Source organism: Pipistrellus hanaki (genome assembly GCF_964339955.1).
Source record: "Pipistrellus hanaki genome assembly, chromosome: X".
NCBI lineage: Eukaryota > Metazoa > Chordata > Mammalia > Chiroptera > Vespertilionidae > Pipistrellus > Pipistrellus hanaki.
The window spans coordinates 19,121,263-19,149,037 of NC_140524.1; the positions used below are offsets into that span (position 1 = coordinate 19,121,263).

Genomic DNA, 27,775 nt, shown 5'->3' on the forward strand with positions numbered 1-27,775 from the left:
CCCGTGTCTCCCCAAAAACTGGAGTTCAGAGTAATCGGGGACTTGTCTCCCTTCGGGTTGAAAAAAGCAGGGCACCCAATCACCCGCCCCCAGCCCGATTCACGTGCCTCTGTACCTCAGCCTTTCAGCACTTGTGCCCAACTCAATGCTCTTTTCTCTTTCCTTCTAGTTATAGAACTTCCACTCAAACAGCTTTTCTGTGGTTCTGGGTGATAGACATTTTGTCTTTTAGTTGTAGTTTTGAATTGTTGTGCAAGGCAGCAGTTTATGTGTTTACCTATGCCACCATCTTGGTTTCCCCTCCACGTCTGCTGCACTTTTTATATTTTTTAAAATTCTAATTTACATTCAGTATTATTTTCTATTAGTTTTAGGTGTACAGCATCGAGGTTAGACAATCATATATTTTATAAAGTGTTCCCTATGATGTTTCCAGTATCCACCTAGCACCATACATAGTTATAATAATGCCCTTTAAGTCCATCTGTGTAGTTATAGCTCATAATAGCTCATAAAGTGAAATAGGGAAGAAGAGGGCATATAGTAGTAGTTTCCTGTAAAGGGAATAACCTGAGTTACTCAATGAAACTGTTCTTTAGGAAGGTAGAAAAATGGTAAGAGAACCAAGTCACCCTAGGAAAAATAATGTTTCCTTTTATGTGCTAAGAACCATTAGAGGACTCTCACAGTTCCTGATGTTTGTTTGTTCAATTAAAAAAACCTTTAGTTAGGGAAGAAAATGTCAGCAAGCCAAAAGTTCAGCTGTTAGTCTGTTGTTGAAACAGTTAAGTGCTGATTCAGACTACATCAGCTTCAAAGTGATTGGATCAGTGTTTTTAAAATTAAATTTATTGGGGTGACATGGGTTAATAGGGTCACCTAGGTTCCAGGTGTAGATTTTTGTATTAAAAGATGTATATATTGCACTGTGTACCCACCACCCAAAGTCAAATCATTTTTTGTCATCATATATTAGACCCCTTTCACCCCTACCCTCTGTGACAATCCCCACACTGTTGTTTGTGTCCATGATTTTCAGTTTTATATCCTACATATGAGTGAAATCGTGTGATTCTTAGCCTCAGTCGATACCTGCAATAGAGATATCCATAGAGATGGTGGTCTTCCTCAAGGTATAGCCTAATTGCCTGGCCCACTCAAAATCTTCCCAGATCTTCATCCAGATGCCTTCTTCATCTCCCTGAAGAAAACATAATGAAAAGAGAGACACTTTGGTGAAGTGGCTCTAGCTACTCATGTATATATTTACAGAGCTATGCTGGCTATAGTTGTCCAGAAAGATCTGCTTCCCTAGGCCAGGAAATAAATTTTATAGACAGAGAAAGTATTTTGTGCTCAAATAAACTTTAATTACACACAAAAAGTTGATCAGTAGTTTTGATCCCTTTTATTTTTGGTCACAAGCTGCCTTGGGTATCTGATGAAAATGTGGACTCTTCTCCCAACTGATGTTCATGCACACACAATTCTGCACTCAATTTTGAATGGGCTTCCTTGAGGCACTTCTGAAACTTGGGGAAAGAACCTTATAGGTTGTGTTAGTTATAATGGAGCTGCATCACTGAATATGTTTACCTCCATTCATCTTCATTTTCTTGGTATCCCCTTGGGGAATCGAACCCATATGTGTTTTAAAGAGGGGTTAGTAGTAAATCCCCATGTTCTGTAACTTTGGCTTTTCATTCACCTCACTTAATTTAATAGATATTTTCTCATATTAATATAAATTTATATATTTAGCTTAAGAAACATTTCTTTCTTACTTGTTTCTGCTCTTCTTTTATTCAAGTACCTAGAAAGTTCAACTTCCTCTGGTGATTTTAACTGATTCAGTCTTTGTGCTTAAGGTATCAGTGATAAAGTCTATGTGATTTCACAGTTGGCCCAAGAGGTCTCTCCTTCCGCCTATGCACAGTTTTGCATTAAAATCTTTATCTATTACCAATTACAAAATCCCAGGGTGGTATGTTGTTAATTATAATAAAAGTTCTCTGTTACCCAGGGTTATGTGTACACCTCAGCTGTCATGGATCTGGGAGGTACTGGTTGGGACAGTTATATCTGTGATTGTGATCAAGACCCCAGAGGTTAGCGGAGCCAGAGGAATTAATTTGTGCACTCATTCATCCAACTAATTTATTGAGTGTCCACTTAGTGTCATTGCTTATTAAGGGAGAAATTTTAGTAAAAGTGCATGCATATATTATTCATTGCAACATGTGTTATCAAGGAAGTGTTGGATGATATGAGAGCACATAACAAGGAACCTAATTTAAATCAGGTCAGAGAAGGCAGAGGTCTGGGACTAGATGGCCCAATTGTAATGGTCAATGTAAAACTTTATTACTCAAAAGTGTTTATTTACTATATCTCTAAGTATATGCTTATTTGTATATATGAGGTTTAGGTGTGTTTTTAAAAATATTTTTATTGATTTTAGAGAGAGGAAGGGAGAAGGATAAATAGAAAAGTTAATTGACTGCCTCCTGCACGCCCCCTACTGGGGATCAAACCCATAGCCTGGGCAGATGCTATGATCAGCGATGCTCACTGGCCGTGCATTGGGTTTTAACATGCTTTCAAAGTGTAGTGATAACTTGGACCCATATGAGTCATTGCTAAGATGTTTAAAGTTTGCTTTCTGATCATAGATTTTTTTCTTTCTTCTTTACAGTATACACTTTGGAATTTTCTCCCAAAGAATCTGTTTGAACAGTTTAGAAGAATTGCAAATTTTTATTTTCTCATAATTTTCCTTGTACAGGTAAGAACACCATAAACTGCCATTTCACTTTTAGAAACTTAATTACTTCAAACAAATTTTCACTCTACTTCTAATCTTAAAATGACCTGTGATTAAAAAGATGTTTCAGGGCTTATTATAATAATATTTTTGAAAGTACCGATATTACATTTTAAGGTTTATATTATTTTATTTATTTCTAAAGGAGCACTTTTCCCTGAAAATTTGTTGAAGCTGTTATTTTTTTTTTTAACTTTTATGGATTTTATATTTTTGTTAACACTTGAAGCACATGTAATATATTCCATTAAATGCATTGGTATATGTCAAAATTGAAAATAGTTTAGGTTAATAGTTTACTTTATTAAACACTAGTTTCAGCCTAATTGAAAGTGTGTCACTTATCTTCCTGATTATCAGTTATGCTCTTCATTCATTTACTTTAAGGGTGAAAGCCTAGTATTTAGACATTTTAAGTTGCATCTTCCATTTTAAGTCTATTAGCTATTAAAATATTTCCCTTGCCAAAATCAACCACTGAAAATTTTACTATATTAAAGGTACTTTCCCCCCTCATTTCATTTTTTAAAACAAAGCGGAAACATTCCAATGAAATTGCTGAAATGCCTTATTGGTATTAAGTGCTTCTGTTTATCCAGTTTAAGTTTTTGAGTAAATGGTACTGTAATTTAATTTGGCCCTGCTACTTAAAACCAATCTGGTTTGTGATAGGGGAAAGAGCCAATTTCAATTTTGAATGATGGGGCACTTTAAAAGGGGCTCCCCTACATCCATGGTAAAGATGTCTTACAGAAGAGCATAAAATAAACTACATAGAGGATTGTGAACATGCATCTTTTCACTTGGCTTATAGCGCATCTCAGTTCAATTTAGTGAACATATAGCAAGCACCTCTTATGTGCCAGACAACAAAGATTTTAACAGGTGCTATGAAGATACGGCTTTTCTATCCTTAAGGAATTTATGTATAGCCAAAACTAGTCATGTATTCACTTAATTTAATATAGTAAAAGTCATAAAAGACACATTAGCAAAATATTATAGGGATATGGTAGAAGATATGATTTTTTTTTTCTACCTAAGAGGAACTTGAAAAGGCTTCAAAGAGTATGTGATGTCTGAACTGAGCCTTGAAGGATTAGAGACTTGTATCAGTCTGCGTGAAGACACAGAGCCATGTAAAAGCCAGCAACACAGTGTTTGTGGCAGGGACAGGTCTGTGTGGGGGTTAGAAATGCAAGTCAATGAATTGTGAGGGCGGATGGAACTCATGGTTCTTTGTTACTCAAATCTAGTTCTCGTTCTCTTTCAGTGTTGCCTATTTCAGTGAATGACAACATCCACCAGCCATATTAACCAGATACGTGGAAGACCTCTTTACCCCTTATAAGAAATCCCTTATCAGTCCTACCATTTTTGCCTTCTAAATATCTCTGGAACATCTTTCCATGTCTGCTGCTACTCCCCTCATCCAATCCATGATCTTTTATCTGGATTAGAACAGTAGCCTCCTAAATGAATCCCTGCCTACACTCTTGTTCCCTTCCATTTTATGTTCCACAATGCAATGAAAATCTTTTCAAAATGTAGTTCTCTGTATGCAAACTCTCCCTGGTTAAAAGCTTCAATTATTTCCCACTGTTTGTAGGATGAAGAATGAATTCTAGCACAGAGGGCCCTGCTTGGTCTGGCCTGTCTCCCTTTTCAGCCCTTGTCTCACACCACATGCTTTTGTTACTGGCTTTCTTTATTTCCTTACCTGTGTAACAGTCTCTCCTGCCATAGAGGCTTTGTATACACTGTTTACTGTTCCTGAAAAAGCACCCCTCTCTCATCTAGTTAACTTCTGTTTACTCTTCAGGTTTCAAGATATTTATTTAATGCCTGGTTTTTCCTGTAAGCTGCCAGCTGTATGTGGTCAGGGACTTTTCTCCATATGTTTAAAGCAGCATCTCTAGAGCCTGGCTGATAATAGTGCAGGGGGCTGACAGAATAGTGCTCAACAAATAGATGGTAAATGAATGGATGTATTTCAGTAGAGGGATTAGTTAATTCAACCTGTGATGAAAACTAAACCTGATTTAAAAGTTTTTTCTTAAACTAACTGCTGTGTGGATTGCTTTTGTTTTAATGAAAGTTAACATTCACCCTGCTACCAGAATAAGTTTTGTCTGCATTCTGTCTGAAAATTTTGCAGCATGTACAGATTGCATATAAGTTATTGACTATTTTTATTTTACTTTCAATTTCATTTCTTTACTTAGGTCACAGTAGATACACCAACTAGCCCAGTTACAAGTGGACTTCCACTTTTCTTTGTTATAACTGTTACAGCCATCAAGCAGGTAAATTTCTTACTTACAATTATGTCTATATTTTATTTTTGTCTAGTTTGAATTTCTTTATCAAAGTTTCTCTTTCATATTTATACTAGAGGCCCAGTGCATGAAAATTCATTCACTCGGGGGGTCCCTCAGCTGGGCCTGCACCCGCTCACAATCCGGGACCCCTCAGCTAGGGTTCCTAGGCCTGGCCTGAGATCAGAGCCTATCAGGACTTTCCTTCCATGACTACAGGCAGCTGGTCCCACCCCTGCTGCTGCCACTGCTTGCCATCTGTGCAGCGCTGCCCCCTTCCCTTGCCACCAGTGGCCTCCCTCTGCAGGCGACAGGCTGGGATGCAATGGCTTGATTGGCCTGGGCCTCCCTCTTTCTTTGTTGGGGGGTAGGGTCAGCCCTGCGAGGGGCCATCTGCCTACCTGATCACCCCTAACTGCTGGTCTGCCTACCTGAATACCCTTAACTGTTGGTCTGCCTACTCAGGGGTCTTCAAACTACGGCCCTCGGGCCACATGCAGCCCCCAGGGGAGTCTGATCCTGCCCGCCAGGTTTTTTGGGCAGTGAGCGCAGCCAAGGTGTTACAGTAGGAATTAGTAGTTCATATAGTCCGGCCCTCCAGCTCTCTGAGGGACCGTGATTTGGCCCCCACTTTAAAAAGTTTGAGGACCCCTGGTACCTGATCATCCCTACCCCTCTGTCTGCCTGCCTGATTGCCCCTAACCACTTGCTTGGGGTCAGGGCCAGCCAGCAAGGGGCTATTTGTCTTTCTGATATTCCCTAACTGCTGGTCTGCCAGCTGATCACCCCTAACCACTCTGCCTTCCGGCCTGATTGCCCCTAACCACTTGCTTGGGGGCAGGGCCAGCCTGGTGAGGGGCTTTCTGTCTACCTGATCTCTCCTAACCACTTTCCTGCCTATTAGATCACCCCTAACCACTGGCCTGCCTACCTGATCTCCTCTAACCTCTGCATGCCTACCTGATCACCCCTAACCACTTACCTGCCTATCTGTTCACCCCTAACTGCTGGTCTGCCTACCTGATCACTCATAATCACTCTGCCTGCCTGATCACCCCTAACCCCTCTGCGTGCCTGCCTGATTGCCCCTTACTGCTTGCTTGGGGGCGAGGCCAGCACTGATTTCCAGTTGGTCAGCCGCCATTCATTACTGGTCATTATGACCCAGGGTTTTATATATTAGGAAAGAGTGGACACTATATCTGATGGGTTTAATTTATATTTGGTTCTTATTGAAAATCTCTTAAAATGATCATAAAGTACATCCTTAATATTCATGCTCCTTTCTTCCTCAATATTTTTGTGTGGTAATATAACCCAAGTCAGGAAGTGGGAGGCAAAGTTTTAATGTGCATTAATTTTTTTTCATTGTGATATGTCTATTTGAAACTTTTCTAATCTAGTGGACTTTTTGTTTGCCTATAGTAGATAACACAAGAGCATAAATACTTTAATTTTGTTGTCTTTCCTGATGGTGCTAAAGAGGGTGGTAGGTAGAGGAGACCTTTGTGTCTTGTCAAAGCTGACAGTTGCCATGGTTTGTAATGCTAATGTTGATACTGGACTAAAGGAGTCCATTTGCCTGTATGTGTCAAAGCCTAATAAAACAGAAACAGGAGCTTGCAGAAAAAAAAAAAGCAAAAAAAAAGCAAAGGTTTATTTTTAGTAAGTGGCCTGCCAGGGGAAGTCATAGGTGAGCTAATGCTCAAAGATCTGGCTCCCCAATGGCTTCCAGAGGATGGGTTTTATAGGGACAAAATCATCAATCATGGTGACAAAGGAAGTTAGTGTTGTGGTATATTAAACAAACACAGTCTCTGTAGTCTTAGAGTTGACATTATAGTAGGGAATACAAGCAATAACAACAAAACCACAAAGACTTAATTTAAAAATGTCAAGAAATGCTATGAAAGAAACAAAAACATTTGAACTGAGAACTTATATGCATCAGAAAAGTCATTCACACCTCCAATAACAGAAACTTCAAAAACAATATTTTAAATATATTTCTGTTACATGAAAGAAATCTAGAGGTGGTCATTCCAGGGTAGATGCAGTGTTTCTATGATGTTGTCACTGAACTAAAGGGGTTTGTTTGCCTGTGTGCATCAAAGCCCAGTAAGACATGAATAGAAGTTTGCGGCAAAGAAAGGGTTTATTTTTAGATAGTGGCCCAGGTCTAAAGTCATAGGTGAGGTAATACTCAGAGACCTAGATTCCCTAATGGCTTCCAGGGAATGGGTTGTATAAGGGGGGAAAATCATTAATTATGGTGACTAAGGGAGTTAGGGTCATGGTCTCTACTGATTGGTCAGTACTAGAATAGGGGATGGTTGATCAGTGCATCTGGTTTTCTGCTTTACTGGGCCTGAAGCTGAAACATAACTGAAGATTAGATGTTATCTCTACTTTGACTTGATCAAAACTCAACAGACTGGAGGCTTTGCCCCTAAGATTATTTGAACCTCATTGTCCTGAGGGCTTAATGATTCAGGAAGTGGACATGCAAGGGAGAAGGTGGCAGGTGAGTCAGGGCTCTGGGAAAGGCCAGTTTGAATCAAAGGGAAGGAAAGGAGAAAAGGTTATACTAAAGAAATGAAGTTTCTGCACAGTTACAATGTCTTTGAAGTATTTTGAGCATTCCAGATGAAATTGAAAATGGAAACAGTGGAGGGAAGGGGATAGGATAGCGATTTTTATCACATAATTAGCCACAAAACCAGGCCAATTACAAACATACTTTTACATAGTACTTATCAAGTGCTTTTACAGTGTCTTAAAAGAACTTCCAAATTAAAAGTCTGCTTAACAGTATTGGGAACAATGTTACTTTTCCTCCTGAGGTTATCTGGTCTTCTATCTTGCCTAACAGGAACTACAAGAATATTTTATCAGGTTCTTGGTTACTAAATCAAGACTTTTGAAATGTTTTTTCCCTTAAACTGTTAGGATTATTTTTTTTTAACATCATATAATTACTGTTTCCCAAAATATCCTGTATGGTTTCAAAACCTTTTACTGATTCATTTTATTCCCAATACTAGTTCATATTAGGGCCTTTCTCTCCTCACTGAAATGATAGCCTAGAATAGTCATAAAAAGAGACAGAATTGGAATGAATATAGCAACTGAGAAAAAAGGGGGAAGCAATCAAGGTATTTTTCAAACAGTTATATTTGAAAGAGTACAGACACAATTATAAAGAAAAAAAAGGAAAGTGTTGTAAAAAAAAAAAAAACAGGAGAGGAAGTTGTACTCAAACAATGAACATCCTCTTGCCTTGTTTCTTTAGCCTTAAATATATTCCAGACAAAAAGCCTAAAGAAAAATGAGCCATTAGACCTTTCCCTGATTACTTCTAATTCTAAAAAATAAACACCAATTTATATTTTCTTTTACCACCAAATCAGTGTGAAAGTTTAACTATTGATCTCTAAAACTTATCATAGATTCTCTGCCCAAATAACCCTAGCTTGCCTTTTCTATTTTGTCCCTGGGAGGATTTCAGTTTCCTCAGAGATGATCACTCCAATGGTTTACTACAGAATAATATATTTAAGTGGTTAAGTCTAAGAAAATAACACCCAGATTTTTTTTCAAATTCAAAAGTAGAAAGATCAACAATAACTTAATTGAGAGAAGAATTAAAAAAAACAGATCATAATCCTTCACAGTTGAAGAATATTAAGGCTCTAATGCTTGTGTTTTCATTAATACTTAAATGTAGAATGGTAGGACCTTTTGATACAATAAAGCTATTTACCTAAGGGGTATTTTAAAAACATATCTTAGTTTTTCTATAAAAATGTAGGGTTGTCATTTATAGATAATAAAGAACATTTTAACCTGATGAACAAAAAGATAAATACAGAGCAAAAGAAACCAACAAAACAACAAGAAAGCCCACTGCATGGGAGAACATATTTGCCAATGTTATCACGGATAAGGGCTTAATCTCCAACATTTACAGGGAACTCATACAACTTACCAAAATGAAGATAAACAGCCCAATAAAAATATGGGCAATGAACCTAAATAAATAATTTTTCAAAGACAGAAGGAAGGTTAAGAGAAATATGAAAACATGCTCAAAGTCACTAATCATCTGAGAGATGCAAAACAAAACGACAATGAGGTACCATCTCATACCTGTCAGAATGGCTATCATCAACAAATCAACAAATGACAAGTGCTGGTGAGGATGCAGAAAAAAGGGAACCCTCATGTACTACTGGTGGGAATGCAGACTGGTTCAGCCAGTGTGGGGAACAGTATGGAGTTTTCTCAAAAAACTAAAAATGGAACTTCCATTTGACCCAGTGATTCCACTTCTAGGAATATATCCCAAGAAACTAGAAACATCAATCAGAAAGGATATATGTACCCCTATGTTCATAGTAGCACAATTCACCATAGCTAAGTTTTTCAAACAGCCTAAGTGCCCATCAGCAGATGAGTGGATTAAAAAACTGTGGTACCTCTACACAAGGGAATACTATGCTGATATAAAAAAGAAAGGAATTATTACCATTTGCAGCAGTATAGCTGGACTTGGAGAGCATTATGCAAAGAGAAATAAGCCAGGCAGCGAAAGAAAAATATAGCATGATTCCACTCATTTATGGAAAATAAAGAACATTATAACTTGATGAACCAAAAGATAGATACAGAGGCAGTAAAGCACCAAAAAGACTGTCACATTACAGCAGGACGACTGGGAAGTGTTGGGGAGGGTGTGAAAGAGATCAACCAAAAGACTTTTATGCATGCATATAAGCACAACAAATGGATACAAGACACACAAGGATGGCGGGATGAGGGCATGCGACTGGGAGAGGGAACACTGGGGGACGGTCAATGAGGGGAAAAGGAGATATATGTACTACTACATGTAATACTTCAATAAAAAAATAAAAAATAAAAATAAATTTAAAAAAGATAAACACAGAGGCAGAGAAGCATTGAACAGACTGTCACATTATAGCTGGAAAGCTGGTGAGGGTGTGAGGAGGAGGTAAGAGATCAACCAAAAGACTTGTATGCATGCATACAGTATAACCAATGGAAGCAAGGCATGGGTGGGGGTTGGGTGAGGGCATGTTGCAGGGGTAGGGGGTTCTGAGGGTAGGTCATTAGGAATAAATGGAGACATATGTACAACTATTTATAATACTTTAAACAATAAAATAAATTTTTTAAAAAATGTAGTGTCTCTTTAACAATATATATTGAAACTAGATGCACGGTGCATGGATTCGTGCACCAGTGGGGTACCTTGGCCTGGCCTGAGCCCTCTTGCAATCTGGAACCCTTCGTGGGATGTCATAGAGCCAGTTTTGGCCTGATCCCAAAGGTGCACAAATCCATGCACTGGGCCTCTAGTAAATAAAAAGTATATAAAAGGCTGTTCAACTTTACCCAAATCGTATAAGATATTTGTTAATCTCTTCCTGTCCTGCCCCCTGCCCCCTTCCCTCTGAGATTCATCAGTCTGTTCTATGTTTCTATGCCTGTACATTGAGCGTCGGCCCCCTGGTGGTCAGTGTGCATCATAGCTAACGGTCACTTAGGCTTTTATATATGTAGATTAATACTGTAAGTATAAATATATGCTGGCAACTCATGAAGGGGGTTATAGAAATTTACTTCATTATAGGAGCTTGATTTTATAGTTTTGTTGTTTTTTTGTCCTTCTAGGGATATGAGGATTGGCTGAGACACAGAGCTGATAATGAAGTCAACAAGAGAAATGTTTACATTATTGAAAATGCAAAGCGAGTTAGAAAAGAGAGTGAAAAGATCAAGGTATTAATTTTTATTTATTCTTTATTGTAAAAAAATACACATTTTTCCTTTATGCTTCATTATGATAAAAAATAAACTTTAAAAAAATTCTTATCCAAGGACAAGTTTTCATTGATTTGAGAGAGAGAGAGTGAAACATCCACTGTTTCCTCCCACACACACCCCAACTGGAGTCTTATCCCACAACCTAGGTATGTGCTCTGATCAGAAACTGAACCACAGCCCTTCAGTTCATGGGACAACACTTCAACCAGCTCAGCCACACCAGCCAAGGCTGCACATCATTTTAAAATGGACACAATTGATTCAGTGGCATTTAGTGCATTCACAATTTTGTGCAACCGTTGATGCTGTCTAATTTCAGAACATTTTCATCACCCCAGAAGGAAACTCCCATAAGCTATTAAGCAGTCATGATTCATTCCTCCCTCCCCCAGACCCTGGCAACCACTAATCTTTCTGTTTCTATGGATTTACCTGTTCTAGATATTTCATTTGAAAGGAATCATACACTGTGTGACCTTTTGTGTCTGGCTTGTCACTTAATGTAATATTCCTGAGGTTCATTCATGTTGTAATATGTATTAATACTTTATTGGTTTTTACAGCTGAATAACATTTTATTTTATGACTATACCTCAGTTTGTTTATCCATTCATAAGTTGATGGAAGTTAGTGTTTTGTTTTGTTTTTCCTATCTTTTGGCTATTATGAATACTGCTGTTATGAACATTTCATGTGCAAGATTTTGTTTGAAGACCTGTTTTCAATTCTTTTGGGTATATACCTAGGAGTAGAATTGCTAGGTGATAGAATAATTCTATGTTTAAATTTTTCATGAATTACAAACTGTTTTCCACAGCAGTTTTTACCATTTTACATTATATGAGCAATGCATAATATATTTTTGTTGCCAACAGATTTTATTTTAATTAATTATTAACTTTACTTTTTAGAGCAGTCTTAGGTTCACAGCAAAACTGAGCAGAAACTACAGAGTACACATATACCCCATTTCCCCACAGGTACAACCTCCCTTATTACCAATATCCCCCACCAGATTGGTACATTTGTTATGATCAATGAAAGTACATTGATATATAATTATTATCCAAAATTTATAGTTTACATTATTAAGATTCACTCTTGGTATTGTACATTCTATGTACCTGAACAAATATATAAATGACATGTATGCACCATTATATTGTATTACCATACTGAATTGTTAAACTGTCCTGAACATCCTCTGTGCTCTGCCTATTCATCTCTCCCACCTTCCCTTCAACTTGGAACAACCACTAATCTTTTTACAGTCTCCACAGTTTTGCCTTTACCATAATTTCATATAATTAGAATCATACAGGATATAACCTTTTCATATTGATTTCTTTCACTTAGTAATATGCATTTATGTTTCCTTCATGTCTTTTCATGGCTTGAGAGTTCATTTTTCTTTAGTGCTAAATAATACTTCATTGTCTATATGTAGTAATTTTATTGATTCACTTACTGAAGGATATCTTGTTTGCTTCCACGTTTTGGTAATTATGAATAAATCTGCTATAAACTTCTATGTGCAGGTTTTTGTGTGTACATAAGATTTTAATGCATTTGGGTAAATACCAAGTGTGACTACTGGATTGTATATTAAGAATTTGTTTAATCTTATAAGAAACTACCAAGCTATCTTCAAAGTGGCTATTCCATTTTGCATTCTCATCAGCATTGAATGAGAATTCCTGTTACTCCACATCAGCATTTGTTGTTGGTATTGTGGATTTTGACAGTTTAATAGGTGTGTACTGGAATCTCTCTTTTGTTTTAATTTGCAATTCTCTAATTACATATGTTGTTGAACATCTTTTCATATTCTTACTTCTCATCTTAATATCCTCTTTGTGAGGTGAATGTTTGGGTATTTTGCCTATTTTTAAATCAGATTGTTCATGTTCTTATTGGTGAGTTTTAACAATTTTTGTATATTTTGGATAGCAGTCCTTTATCAGATGTGCTTTTTACAAATATTTTATCATAGTCTCAAGGTGTTATTTTTTTAAATATGTATTTTATTGATTTTTTACAGAGAGGAAGGGAGAGGGATAGAGAGCTAGAAACATCGATGAGAGGGAAACATCGACCAGCTGCCTCTTTTACACCTCCTACTGGGGATGTGCCCGCAACCCAGGTATATGCCCTTGACCGGAATTGAACCCGGGACCTTTCAGTCTTCAGGCCGATGCTCTATCCACTGAGCCAAACTGGTTTTGGCTCTAAAACATTTTCATCCTATAACACTGAAACTCTGTAACCACTAAACACTAATTCCTCCTTCCCTCCATCCTTTGACAGACACCTTTCTATTTTCTGTTTTTATGATTGACAAGAGAGATACTTCCTATAAGTGGGATTATACAATATTTGTCCCTTTGTGACTGGCTTATTTCACTTAAGCATGATGTCTTCAAGCTTCATCCATGTGGTAGCATATGACATGATTTTCTCCTTTTTAAGGCTACATCGTATCTATTTGTATGCATACAGCATAGTTTCTTAATTAGGTCATCTGTTGATGGACATTTGGGTTGCTTCTACCTCTTCGTTATGTGAATAATGCTATGATGAACACACATGTACAAATAACTCTTCAAGATCCTGTTTTGACAAAATATGGATGCAACCCACATGCCCATTGATGAGTGTATAAAAAAGTTATGGTACACAATTAGATATCCTCACACCTGTCAGAATGGCCATCATCAATAAATCAACAAACAAGTGTTGGCAAAAATGTGGAGAAAATGGAACTCTTGTGCACTGTTGGTAGGAATGCAGGTTGGTGCACCCACTGTAGAAAACAGTATGAAGGTTACTAAAAAAATTAAAAATTGTACTGCCTTATGACCCAGCAATTCCACTTCTGGGTACCTATCTGAAGAAACCCAAAATACTAATTCAGAAGAATATATGGACTCCTATGTTGATTACAGTATTATCTACATTACTAAAGATATGGAACCAACCCAAGTGTCCATTAATAAGTAAGTAGATAAAGAAGTGGTGGTACATATATACAATGGAATATTCCTCAGCGATAAAGAGAACAAAATCTTAACATTTTCGACAGCATGGATAGACCTAGAGGGTATTATCCTAAGTGAATTAAGTCAGTCAGTGAAAGACAAATACCATATGATTTCAATTGTACATGGAACCTAAAGAACTAACCATATGAATAAACAATATTAAAACAGACTCATAGACATAGAGAGCAGATTGGTGGATACCATAGGGAAGGATGATTGGGGGACTGAGTAAAAGAGGTGAAGGGATTAAGAAGTACAAATTGGTAGTTACAAAATAGTCATGGAGATGAAAAGTACAGCATAGGGAATCCTATCTAATAAAGAGGGAATATGCTAATTGACCATCGCTCTGTCACAAAGATGTCTGCACTCACACTTGAGGCCAAGTTCCCTTAAAGAGCCTCACTGAGCAATCAGCAGGGACCTGAGGCTATGCCCTCCCCCACTCCCATGGGGCTTGACAGGGGACCTCAGGCCGTGCCTCCTGCCCTGGCATCAGGCTGGGGGACCTGAGGCCATGCCTCCAAACCAGCAGGGCTTGATGGGGACTTCAGGCCTCGCCCCTTGCCCCAGCACCAGCCCAGGGGACCTCAGGCCACAGCCTCCGCCTGGCGGGACTTGACTGGGGACCTCAAGGTAAGCTTCCCATCCTGGTGCTGGGCTGCTCCCCCCGCCCCAACACCAGGCCGGGGGACTTCAGGCCATACCCCCCACCAGGTGGGGCTTGACAGGGGATTTCAGGCCACACCTGCCACCCTAGCACCAGCCGGAGGATCTGAGGCTATGCCCCTCTGCCTGGCGGGGCTTGACAGGGGTCCTCAAGCCATGCCTCCCACCCAGCAGGGCTTAACAGGGGACCCCAAGGTGCACCCCAAGTGCTGGGTTGGGAGAACTCAGGCCGTTCCCCAGTGCTGATGGGGACCTGAGACTGCGCCCCCCCTCCTAATGCTGGGCCGGGCGACCTGAGGCTGTGTCCCCCCAACTGGTGGGACTTGACGGGGGACCACAGGCCATGCCCCTTACCCAGCGAGGCTTGATGGGATCTCAGGCCTTGACAGGGGATCTTAGGGCACGTCCTCCCCCACTCCATCTGAGGGACCTCAGGCCACACCCCCATCCTGGTGCCAGGCCAGGGGACCTGAGGCTATACCCCTTGTCCAGTGGGGCTTGACAAGGGTGGGACTGGCCAGGTCTGGATCTAGCCCAATGGGGGTGGGATGGCCAGGTCTGGGTCTCACATGATTTTGAGGTGCATGTGGGTGGGCGGGTACTTAACTCTGGGTCCCCCTTTTAATGTGCACGAATTTAGTGCACTGGGCCACTAGTATAGTCAGTAAAATTGTGACAAATGTATGGTCCCAGGTGGGTACTGGAAATTTAGGGGAGGGGGGAATTTGTAAAGTATATGATTGTCTAACCACTATGTTATATCCCTGAAACCAATGCAAAATAATATTGAAAGTAAACTGAAATAGAAAAATAAAAAAATAAAACTGTTTTTAACAAAAGATTCTGCTTTGAATGGTTTAGGACTATCAAGTGTTACCACTGATGAATCATTTATTAAATACCTAGAATGTCTGGATATAGGTTCTCCATATCCCTAGTGATAAGTAAATTGTCTTGCATCTTATAGTCATGATGGGACAAAGATTACCACATAGGAGGATTACCTGAGTTTGACATAGAATGTCTTTCTTTTACTCTTTTTTCCCCCTCCATTCTCTGTATCCCAGTGGGGATAACCCTTGGATGAACTAGAATGTTAGGATCTGAATTTCTAAACCAGTTGTAGAAACTCGGCATTAATGTTCAGCATAAGAACCAAAGCATCCTAAATGATTCATAAAATTAAATCTGTGGCTCACAGAACATGTAGTAAAAGTCTCCCATTCATCTTTCTCCTATTTCCTCTTTCTGATTTTGCTGTTACCCTATTCCCTTAGAAAGACTCCCATGTTCCATCTTTCCTTCACTAGACTTTATTGCCTAAGGCTTACCTCATCCAAGTATAATCTTAATTAAATAATTTGATGCTGTTGTGTGAAGTGCTATTTGATTACTTGATTGAGCTTTTTCTGGAGCATTTGTAAGTGTAAAGAGATATTTATAAACTAAATGTGTCTAACTATTTAATTGTGGAGCTGGAGAGTGACTTGGTCCATATCTGCAGTACAATGGGGATTCTTTGAAGGGTTTTAAAATAAGGGAGTGACTATCTTAAAAAAAAAAAAAAAAAAAAAAAAAAAAGACAACTCTGGAGATTGATAAAAGTGGAAGAATCAGGGAAATTCATTAGATGGCTACTGCAAAACATGGTAAGAGTTGATATTAGGGTGATAGTAGTAAGAATAATGATAATAAAAATAGTAGTTAACACATATATTATATTATTATATTATATTATATTATATTATATTATGTTATGTTATGTTATATTATGTTATATTATGTTATATTATATTAATATGCCAGGCATTGCCTTTTACTTTATATTAATTTATTTAATCCTTAATTCACAACAGTCCTATGAGGTAGGAATGCCTTTTTTTTATATTATTATTTCTTTATAAGTGATGGAACTGAGGCAAAGGGATGTAAAGAAACTTGTCTGCAACTAGTGGACATCAGAATCTAGTGATATATTGGATGTAGGGAATGCGACAGAGAGCCATAAAGGAATAAAGATAGCCTTCTCGGTTTTGGCCTGAGCAACTGGATTAATTAAATAATGCGATTAAACGAAATTCTGGTGTGATTAAATAAAATGGAGAAGAGCATGTTTAGGGACAGATAGGAGTGAAGGGAAATAAAAAATTCAGTTTTGGCCATGTTAATGTTGAGATACCTATTAGGTATTTAGATGGAATTGTCAAGACTAGACTCAGAGATGTTTTAAGTGGAAATAGAAATTTGGATTTTATCTGCATGTAGATGGCATATGAAGCCACGAGACTGGATGGAATCACATAGCACAAAGAGAGCCTAGAAATAGAACTTGCAGAATTCAAATGTAAAAAATATATATATTGTAAGGGAAAGAATATGGATTTTGGCATTATAAATATTGGAAGAGTTTCTTTAGATTTACTAATTATTTCTTTTTGTTGTATCCTGTCTACTGAGAAGCCCATTAAAGGACATCTTTATGATATCATGTTTTTCATTTCTAATTTCCCCGTTTGCTATATTTTTTTGTAGTTTCATCTCTCTATTCAAATTCTTCATCTCCACATGTATGTTGTCGACCTTTTCCACTAGGTTCTTTAAAATCTTAATCATAGCTATTTTTACATCCCCAATTCATAATTTTAAAATCTGAACATTACTGGGGCAAGCTCTGTTGACTCTTATCTCTTCATGATAGGTTATTTTTGTCTTGTATTTTGTGTCTCATTTTTTAAAATTGAATTTTGGACATTGTATATAAAAAATGCTGAAGTCCTAAGTAGACAGTATTTATGCTTTGAACAGAGCAGGCCTCTTCTGTCAGCCCATTAGAGTTGGGAGTTGTATCAATCTAGTCAGGAGTTGGGCTGGCTTTGGTTTTTGTTTGTAGCCATTGATATTTCAGTACACCATTGGACTTCCAATTCCTGGAGTTCTGGATTGCCATTGCCTCGAGCTTTGTGGGTGGCCTGGGGCTCCAAAGTGTTTTTCTCACTGCTCCTTTCCCACCCTCTGCAGGTGCTACATCCCTCAGATACAGTGGATGCTTCTCTCTCTCTGTCCTTTCTCCTCCCCCAGTGGTAGATTGGTATTACTTGTTATTTATTGCAAGGTTTCTGTTTGGAACAGAGTGATTTCTTGGAACTCATGTTCTACTCTCATTGATAGGCAGGCCTTATGTACCTTTATCTCAGGGTGGAACTTTCTCAATACTCCCACCCCACCTCCCATGGCAGCTGAAACTTAGCCTTTTATCAATGCTAAGTCCTCAGTATAGTGAGTTTTCTGTCCCTTTCCCCACAGCAGATGGCTTTTGCTTCTACATCCTCTAGCAGAGGTGACATTTTTCTGATATATGCCAAGGACAGTTTCTTTCCTTTCTCCTAGACACAGATGGCTTTTACCTCAAATGAGAAAAGGGTCCATGGTTCTGACATACACTTAATCACAACTTGTATGTCTGTACCAGTGAAGAAAGCTCTTTTAGGTCTCCTACCCTCTTGCTTTCCCATGAGTACCCAACAGATGCCTGTAGATCTCTTCTTTTCTATCAGGCTTGCAGATTCTAATGTCGTATTAGCTCCTACCAAGCTCTTTAGAATTGGTTTAAAATCTAGTTTTTTTTCTTCTTATGCAGGTTTTGTTGGCCATTTCTTCATCCTGTGCTTTGACAAATGTGAAGCAGTTATCTGTCCTCAGAAGGACTTTTCATACTTTGAAATTCAGATCATTTGGTTGCTTTGCAACCTCAGCTCTCTGATGAATTTAAAAAATTATGATTTTGTAGGTTTTCTAATATTTATGGTTGAGGGATAGTGCTTCTCTCTTCTGGCTTTGAACTTGCTAAATGTTACCAGAACTCGAGTTGATTGTCTAACTAGACCATGTTGTTCTCTTTCTTTAAATGTCTTTTCCCAGTTCCCCTTTGCCTTAAGGGTGAGGCCTAACCCACTAACCTGGCCTGCCAGGACCTTTGAAATCTGGCCCATATCCATATCTCCAAACCTCAACTTGCACTCCAAATACAGGGACCGTGATAGTTAATATCTAAGCAAATCCTAAATATTGTAGAAGAAATTCTCAATTTGTGGTTTTTATTTTTCAGTCACTGAGAATCACCTTCAACCCTTTGAATGTTTCCTCCTTCTAAAATGCTTTAGGGTTTCATTAATTTTTCTTTTGTTTATTTAAGCATCAACTGTGGTTTTATGTAAGCTTCATAAGTTTATGTAATTGGAGAAGAATAGATCTAACAAAATAAAATGCTATTTTATTAGTTCAATTATTGATGCTGTTGCTCTTGGCAACTGATGAAGATTGGCAAAGAAACTAAAATTGTTCCCAAGTAGGTCTTAACATCCTCATCTTTATCTGCCAAATTGTGTAGGAAATAGGAGGCAGGTGTGCTATTTATTAGTTCATTGTTTCACAGCCACTGTGTCTTGGTTGGTGTGCTAGATAATGACTACCTCATAAGTGGGTCATCTTCTGCCATTAGGGTGCTTTATAAAAATGTTTTCTGTATGGGCCACAGTATGAAAAACGTTTGGAAGTGCTGGACTGGTGATTTCCCACATCTTTCCAAAAAATGTTGGGAAGAAAGTAGTTGCAGAGTATTAGTAATAATTATAATTAATACCTATCAGATGGTGACTATATGATGGGAGTTTGCAAAACACTACCTTTGTCCTCATTTCATGATCAGACCAGTCCTACAAGGTAGTTGCAATCATCTAGGGCACTTACCCAAGGTCATATAGTTATAAAGTGGCAAAGCTGGGGCATAAAGTCAGGTTAGAAAGCCTTTAACCATTATGACTTATTCCCTACATTATTAAATTATCTGCAGTAGAAATGGTTCATTATTTCTTCTCTCGTCTTTTTTCTCTATTTAAGCTTGAGTACTTGCACATAGAAAATTGTTTTTCATTTCCATATTAATTGATTCTTCTAATAGCATATAAATTGTTTGAAAATTACCTATTTGAATTTTTTTTTCAAATGTTAATGGGGAAAAAAATAGGTGCCTATAATTAACTGAGGTTTTCTGAGCACTGAAGAAGGAATTAACACCCAACAATAATAGCTGTTATCACACTGAAGGCAAAACATATTAAAATATGGATGATGCATAGTGGAAGTGTGGTTACCCAGGTTTCACGAAGTTCTCAAGTTGAGACGTGTAGATTTTCTTGATTCATTCATGAAGTGACAATGTTCATTGTCTTATCAAACATCAATGCCAGAAACATCAGAGAGCAAACAGGTCCCTGGGTGTTGAAGTCATTCATTAGAGATTAAATTTCACTACTAGGGTAATCTGAAAGCATCACAAGTCCTCATGACCTTAAAGAGAATTCTGAATGTTCAGTAATATTCTTTTATCACCTTTAACATGGTATAGGATGCTGAGATACTCTCTAAGTCCCAGAACAGGAGAGGTCTCTTGCTACTATTGATATTTTGACTTTAGTATGTAATATAACAAATGCTTTGTTTTGAATTAAGAATATTTATATTTGTTGTTGTTATTTTTTTCCATTCTAGGTTGGTGATGTAGTAGAAGTACAAGCAGATGAAACTTTTCCCTGTGATCTGATTCTTCTATCATCCTGCACTAGTGATGGAACCTGTTATGTTACTACAGCCAGTCTTGATGGGGAATCCAATTGCAAGGTAATGAAGGGTAAACCTCGCTTACACATTTTAAGCTCAGAATAGTTCATCAGTAAATACTCCTTCCCACTGTCTCCTAATCTTTTATCTTATTTGTGTACATTTCGTATTTGAAGACAGCTTTTATATAGTTATCCTTGAACTTCTAAGCAAATTCTCAACTTTGGGGATGGGGATGGTATTGGGTGAAGAAAATCCATGTCCCAAGTAAAAACCACTACATTAAAAAAATTATATACACACACACACACACTGAGTGTCCAGATTATTATGATATCTGGTCACTCAGTGTGTGTGTGTGTGTGTGTGTGTGTGTGTGTGTGTGTGTGTATTAGAGGCCTGGTGCATGAATTCGTGCATGGGTGAGGTCTGGACAGCCTGGTCAGGGAGAGGGGACATGGGTGGTTGGCCGGCCTGCTGGTCAAACTCATGGTCGAGGGGACAATTTGCATATTAGCCTTTTATTATATAGGATATACACTGAGTGGCCAGATTATTATACATTCAGAGATCATAATAATCTGGCCACTCAGTGTGTGTATGTGTGTGTGTATTATTGATTTCAGAGATAGATAGGAAGGGAGAGACAGATAGAAACATTTAATGATGCTCTCTCATTAATGATGAGAGAAAATCATTGATGGGCTGCCTTCTACACACCCTGCCCCCCCACACGGGGGATCAAGCCCACAACCCAGGCATGTGCCCTGACTGGGAATTGAATCATGACCTCCTGAATCATAGTTTGATGCTCAACCACTAGGGCACTCTAGCTGGGCACCACCACATTTTTTATATAACTGCTTGCATTTCATATTGACATAACCCACTTAATATTTTTTAAAATAAATCTTTATTGTTCAGATTATTACAAATGTTCCTCTTTCCCTCCCCCCTGCAATTGCACCCCTCAACCAGGTTCCCACCCCCCCTTCTGCCCTTTTCCCACCCCCCATTGCCCTCATCCATAGGTGCACAGTTTTTGTTCACGCTCTTCCCGCACCCCCACTCCCCTTTTCCCTGAGAATCGTCAGTCCACTCCCCTTCCATACCTCTGATTCTATTATATTCACAGTTAATAATGTTCATCAGGTTTTTTAATTCCCTTGTTTTTTAGATTCACTTGTTGATAGTTACGTATTTGTTGATCATAATTTTTATCTTTATCTTCTTCCTTTTCCTAAAGAATCCCCTTCAGCAATTCATATAATTCTGTTTTGGCTGTGATGAACTCCTTTAGCTTTTTTTTTTATTTGTGAAGCTCTTTATCTGGCCTTTGATTCTGAGTGATAGCTTTGCTGGGTAGAGTATTTTTGGCTGTAGGTTCTTGCTATTCATCACCTTGAATATTTCTTGCTATTCCCGTCTGGCCTGCATGGTTTTTGTTGAGAAATTAGCTGACAGTCATATGGGTGCTCCTTTATAGGTAACTACCTGCTTTTCTCTTGCTACTTTTAATATTCTCTCTTTGTCTTTTGCTCTTGGAATTTTACTTATGATGTGTCTTGGTGTGGTCCTCTTTAGATTCTTTTGTTTGTGGTTCTGTGCGCTTTCTAGACTTGTAAGTCTATTTCTTTCCCCAGGTGGGGGAAATTTTCTGTCACTATTTCTTCCAGTATGTTCTCGGTATTTTGCTCTCTCTCTTCTTCTGGGAGTCCCATAATTCTGATGTTGGTTCATTTGAAATTGGTCCCAGAGGTTTCTTACACTATCTTCAACTTTCTGGATTCTCTTATCTTCTTGCTTTTGTGGAGGAGTGTCCTCTGGCTCTTTGTGTTCCAAATCTTTGACTTGATTCTTAAGATCTTCCATTCTGTTTTTAGGACTCTGTATAATATTTTTTATTTCAGACAATGTATTCTTTATTTCTAGTTGATCCCTTTTCATATCCTCACAGGTCTCATTTATTTTATCGGCCTTTTCCAGGAAATTATTGAAAAACCTTATAACCGTGTTTTTGAACTCTATATCCAGTCGCTTCTTGTCCTCCATTTCTTTCGTTTGTGATCTGTTTCCTTGTCTCGGCATTTTCACAGCTTCCCTGAGTTGGTAGGGTGGCTTTGTGTGCTAAGATGTCCTATATGGTTCAGTTGGTCAGCCTCCCTGTTACCTGAGGTGGACAATCTTGGTGTAGCCCTTTGTGGGCTGTGTGTGCAGTCTTGTTGTTAAGCCTTGCTTGTTGTTGGTATCACTGGGAAGCGCTGATCTCCAAGCCAATTGGCTATGAGGATCAGAAGTGTCTCAGCTAGGAGGGTTTCTGTATTCTGCTTGCATGGGGCAGAGTCTCTGGGTGGCACAGACAAGCTTTGTTGAATCCCACAAGATTGGTTGCAGGCGCACGCACCTCTTTGGTATAGGGCAGACAAGTTTTGGATTCCTGTCTGTTCCTCCCTAGGAGAGTCCTATTCACGGCAAATGAGAAAGATAGCCACTGGAAGGGCTTCTGTGCTCAGCTTGGATGGGATGGAGTCTCGGGGTGGTGCAGACAAACTTTGGTCAGCCCCTCCCTACGAGGGTCTTGTTTCTGAGTCCCGTAGTAATGGCCACTGGCTTCAGACACCTTCAGAGATCTCTGCCCACTGCCTGAAAGTCTGGCCTCTCCCTGCCTGGGGCCGTCTATCAGAGCAATAAGGTGCTTCTGTTTTCCTCCAAAACCAGAAAGACAGCCGCGCATTAGCTGTCCGCCCTTTCCGCACTCCGCAAGCAAGCCAGCAGCGAAGTCTGGCGGTTGCCTTTTTGCACGTGCAGTTCACCGCACCTTCACAGTTCCTGAAGCTCAGCGTGCCTTCTCTCTCCTTCCCAGATGGCAGAGCCTCCTCTCAGCGAGGCATCCAGTGCTTCAGGGAGATGTTTTCCCTGTTTTCCAGTTCTAAATTCAAATTTGTTGTGGTAGGCTGCATTCGGGTGTCTACCCTATGCCGCCATCTTGGTTTCTCCCCACTTAATATTTTATTGGGGCTTTTTAAAATGAGACTAATCATAGGCTGAAAGTATATAACTATAAAAATAATGTCTAGTATCTCACTTTACAGTTAGATCTCTTTACTTAAAAAGTGATGATTGAGACTGACCAGAGAGGAGGCAAGATGGCTGCACCCAGGTAAACACCTAGCCGCAGCCGCACACAACAATTTCAATAAAATACAACTAAAATATAAAATGGACATTACCCAGAACTACAGGAAAGCTGACTGACTGGAAATTCTACAACGAGAAGCAAGGAGAAAACCAGAAGGAAGCGCGGAGGAGCTGTAAAAGCCCAAGGTACGGAGACACGCAGCACGCGGAGAGGACGGAGCCGGAGAAGAGGGAGGCCGAGTGCCTGGCTGGTGTTCCCTAGCGGGAAGGAGATAAAACTCCAACTGTGTTGGGCCCCAGTTCTGCCCCAGTTCTAGGCCAGACCCCGGGGACCCAGGCTCATCCATAGGGAGCTGGGCTGTAAGGCAGAACCTGGGAAAGCAGGTCCTGGCGGCGCGCACATTGCACGCAGAGAAGGGACAGTAGGCTGTGCCACGGGATTGCCCTAGCCGGAAGGAGACTGGGGCTCCAGTCTGCTCTGAACGCCACCTCCAACTCCACTTCCAACTGAACTGAACCCCAATACCGGGCTCATTGTGGGAGAGCATAGACTGTTTGGCAGCAGGCGAAAATCGAGGGCACCTATCTCTCAGAGGCGCTTTGCAGCGAGTACTGAAGGACCCTGAGCCGCAGGAGCCGCATAGGGCGGGGCTGACGGAAGCCACGCACCCTGAAATCCCATCCCATCTGTAACTGCGAAATGTGACAACGAAATAGATCACAAACGAAAGAAATGGAGGACAAAAAGAGACTGGATATAGAGTTCAAAACTACGCTTATAAGGTTTTTCAAGAATTTCCTAGAAAAGATGGATAAGACCTATGAGGATATGAAGAGATCAACTAGAATTAATAAGGAGTCAACAAGAAATGATAAGGGATCAACAAGAAATAAAGAATACATTGTATGAAATAAAAAATATTATACAGAGTCCTAAAAACAGAATGGAAGACCACAAGAATCAAGTCAAAGATTTGGAACATAAAGAACCAGAAGACACTCCTCCACAGAAGCTAGAAGGCAAGAGAATCCAGAAAATTGAAGATAATGTAAGAAACCTCTGGGACAACTTCAAGCGAACCAACATCAGAATTATGGGGTCCCAGAAGATGAGAGAGAGCAAGATATCGAAAACATACTGAAAGAAATAGTGACAGAAAACTTCCCCCACCTGTTGAAGGAATTAGACTTACAAGTCCAGGAAGCCCACAGAACTCCAAACAAAAGGAATCCAAAGAGGACCACACTAAGACACATCATAATTAAAATTCCAAGAGCAAAAGACAAAGAGAGAATATTAAAAGCAGCAAGAGCAAAAAAGGTATTAAATAGTTACCTATAAAGGAGCACCTATACGATTGTCAGCTGACTTCTCAACAGAAACCATGCAGGCCAGACGGGAATGGCAATAAATATTCAAGGTGATGAATAGTAAGAACCTACAGCCAAGGATAATCTATCCAGCAAAGCTATCACTCAGAATCAAAGGTCAGATAAGGAGCTTCACTAATAAAAAAAAGCTAAAGGAGTTCATCAACACCAAACCAGAATTATATGAATTGCTGAAGGGGGTTCTTTCAGAAGAGAAAGAACATTCTACTAGTGTAGGTTTTTCAATAATTTCAAGGTTTTTCAATAATTTCCTGGAAAAGGCCGATAAAATAAAGATAAAAATTATGAACAACAAATACGTAACTATCAACAAGTGAATCTAAAAACCAAGGAAATTTAAAAAATCTGATGAACAATATTAACTGTTGAATATAATAGAATCAGAGGTATGGAAGGGGAGTGAACTGACGATTCTTGGGGAAAAGGGGAGAGGGGGATGTAGGAAGAGACTGAACATAAACTGTGCACCTATGGATGAGGACAATGGGGAGTAGGGAAAGGGCAGAGGGTGGGGTGGGAACCTGGTGGAGGAGAACAATGGTGGGGGGAGAAAAAAAGGAACATTTGTAATAATATGAACAATAAAAACTTATTTTTAAAAAATAAATTAATTTTTAAATAAATAAATAAATAAATAAAATGTGATGATTATTTTCTTTAAAAATGTTTATTCCTGCCATATAAGAAATGTAATCTGGAATAATTTGATTGTTTTTAAAACAATGCCTCAGGGTGTAGTTTGGAAAATAATGTTTGCTCTATTGCAACTAGGAAGAATTATAAATCTGTTAAAGTAAATTTGCTCAAACGGGAGATAAATTACTTCCCTGGTACTCTCTGACACAGTCAGTTCTTGGCTATTGTCCAGAATTCTATAATGCATGAAGATGTGTCTTTTATATGTTGCCTTTAAGGAAGGATATTAAATAAAAGTACATAGGTTTTTCAAAGCCAGGAGATAGTTTTAAATCTAGCTCAGATACTTCCATATTATTTCCCAAAGACCATGCAACAGCTTTCCTTCTGGGTAAGTAGTACAGTCTTTGAGTCTGTGTCAGCCTTTCTTTGATGATTTATAAGTGGACCCTACCTGGTTTGGCTCAGTGGATAGAGCTTGGCTTGCTGACTGAAGGGTCCGGGATTCAATTCTGATCAAAGGCATGTGCTGTGATTGCAAGCTTGATTCCGAGTAGGGGGCATGCAGGAGGCAGCTAATCAATGGTTCTCTCTCATCATTGATGTCTCTATCTCTCCCTCTTCCTTCCTCTCTGATATCAATACAAATGTATTTTTTAAAAAATAAATTGGTTCACTGGAGCCTGCCTTGAGTTCTGGGTAAATCAAGTACATAATATACACTAGTAGAATGTTCTAAAGACACATCATCTCCCTGCTATTCATATGAAATGTAGCCACTTTGAGCATTTTCAAGGTCATTAATTATACTATTTGTGTAATGGAACTATTAATGATTTTTTTCTTTCTTTTGTCAAGATGTTAGCAATCTTATGACCAAAAGGGCTAAGTTCAATTCATATGTATATATTTGCATCACTATGCACTTTGGTGAGCAAAAGAATAGGTCTCAGTAAAAGTAAATGCATTATATTTTTATGGAGTTTTCAATTAATTATATGCATGCTGCAAATGAAATTCGCTGTGCTGTCAATATCAAGAAAAGATTTTTTTTCATTAACTTTGGAATCCCCTTGCAGTAGGGATAGCTTAGTAATTATTTGTAATATACTTGAAGAATTTTATTTAGTTGTAAATGTGCATCAATATTTGTATTATTCTGCCAAAGCCTCTTGCTAAAACATATTCCTTTGCTGGAATCAGGTGGGTGTATGATTACAGAAAAACACACTTTTGTTTTTGCCTTTTCTTCTGCTTTCATCTAGACACATTATGCAGTACGTGATACCATTGCACTATGTACAGCTGAATCCATTGATACCCTCCGAGCAGCGATTGAATGTGAACAGCCTCAACCTGACCTCTACAAGTAAATATGACCTGTTTTCATTTTACTGCTCTGTTAGCTCTGCCTATCTTTACCCACCAGTATTGCAAAGAAACACCCACCACTTACCAGCCTCTTTCATTTGTGTTTTTATGAGCTGTTCCTTCTGACATGGAAATGAATCATTTCAGCCTTGTTCACTACCAGCCCAAGATAAAATATATGGGCCCAGGCATCTTACTTGTGGTTTTTCTTTTATTTTTGTTATTTGTAAACATGAGCATCCATCAAATTTTAAGATGATTTTATCCTGTAAAGCCAGTCTGCCAAACTTACTCATTAACCAGAGTTAACTAAAACAAAAATAAACCACTTCATTTGTTTTCCAATATTAAAAAGAGAAGAGGTATGGAGTCATGCATTCTATCATTAGAACTGCATATTGTGAATAGGCTGTTTTTTGTCCATAGTAAACAGATAAATGGAAGAAGTAGTAAAATGGTGTAATGTCCTATATTTTATTATAGGACATTCTGGAGTACTGGCTTTCTGGAGTACTTTTGCTTATTAACAGTGGAATGTCAGAAATTTGGAATTTGATTTTTAAGATTGGTCAGTTTGGCCCTGGCTGGTTTGGCTCAGTGGATGGAGCCAAGTTCGTGTCCCAGGATAGTGTCCCAGGTTCAATCCTGGTCAAGGGCATGTCCTAGTTAGTACTTTGGTTACAGGCACATCCTCAGTGAGGGGTGTTCAGGAGGCAGCTGATGGATGTTTCTCTCTCATCGATATTTCTAACTCTATCCCTCTCCCTTCCTCTCTGTAAAAAAATCAATAATATATGTGTGTGTGTGTGTGTGTGTGTGTGTGTGTGTGTGTGTGTGTATATATATATATATATATATATATATATATATATATATATATTTTTTTTTTTTTTTTTTTTTTTTTAAGAAAGATCGGTCAG

The 27,775-nt window shown here is 38.8% G+C and overlaps 1 protein-coding gene across 4 annotated transcripts in view; it reads left to right on the forward strand.

Annotated features, from left to right (window-relative positions):
* The window catches only part of ATP11C (ATPase phospholipid transporting 11C (ATP11C blood group)), a 189,825-nt gene that overhangs the window by 90,370 nt on the left and 71,680 nt on the right, over positions 1–27,775 (forward strand). For 3 of the 4 annotated variants that reach the window (XM_084870183.1, XM_084870181.1, XM_084870182.1), the window contains 5 exons: positions 2,696–2,785; positions 5,050–5,130; positions 10,840–10,947; positions 20,250–20,378; positions 26,750–26,853. In XM_084870183.1, the coding sequence (XP_084726309.1) occupies positions 2,696–2,785; positions 5,050–5,130; positions 10,840–10,947; positions 20,250–20,378; positions 26,750–26,853 (512 nt within the window). The remainder of the gene's footprint in view (positions 1–2,695; positions 2,786–5,049; positions 5,131–10,839; positions 10,948–20,249; positions 20,379–26,749; positions 26,854–27,775) is intronic. The other variant, XM_084870184.1, reaches the window with a different exon arrangement.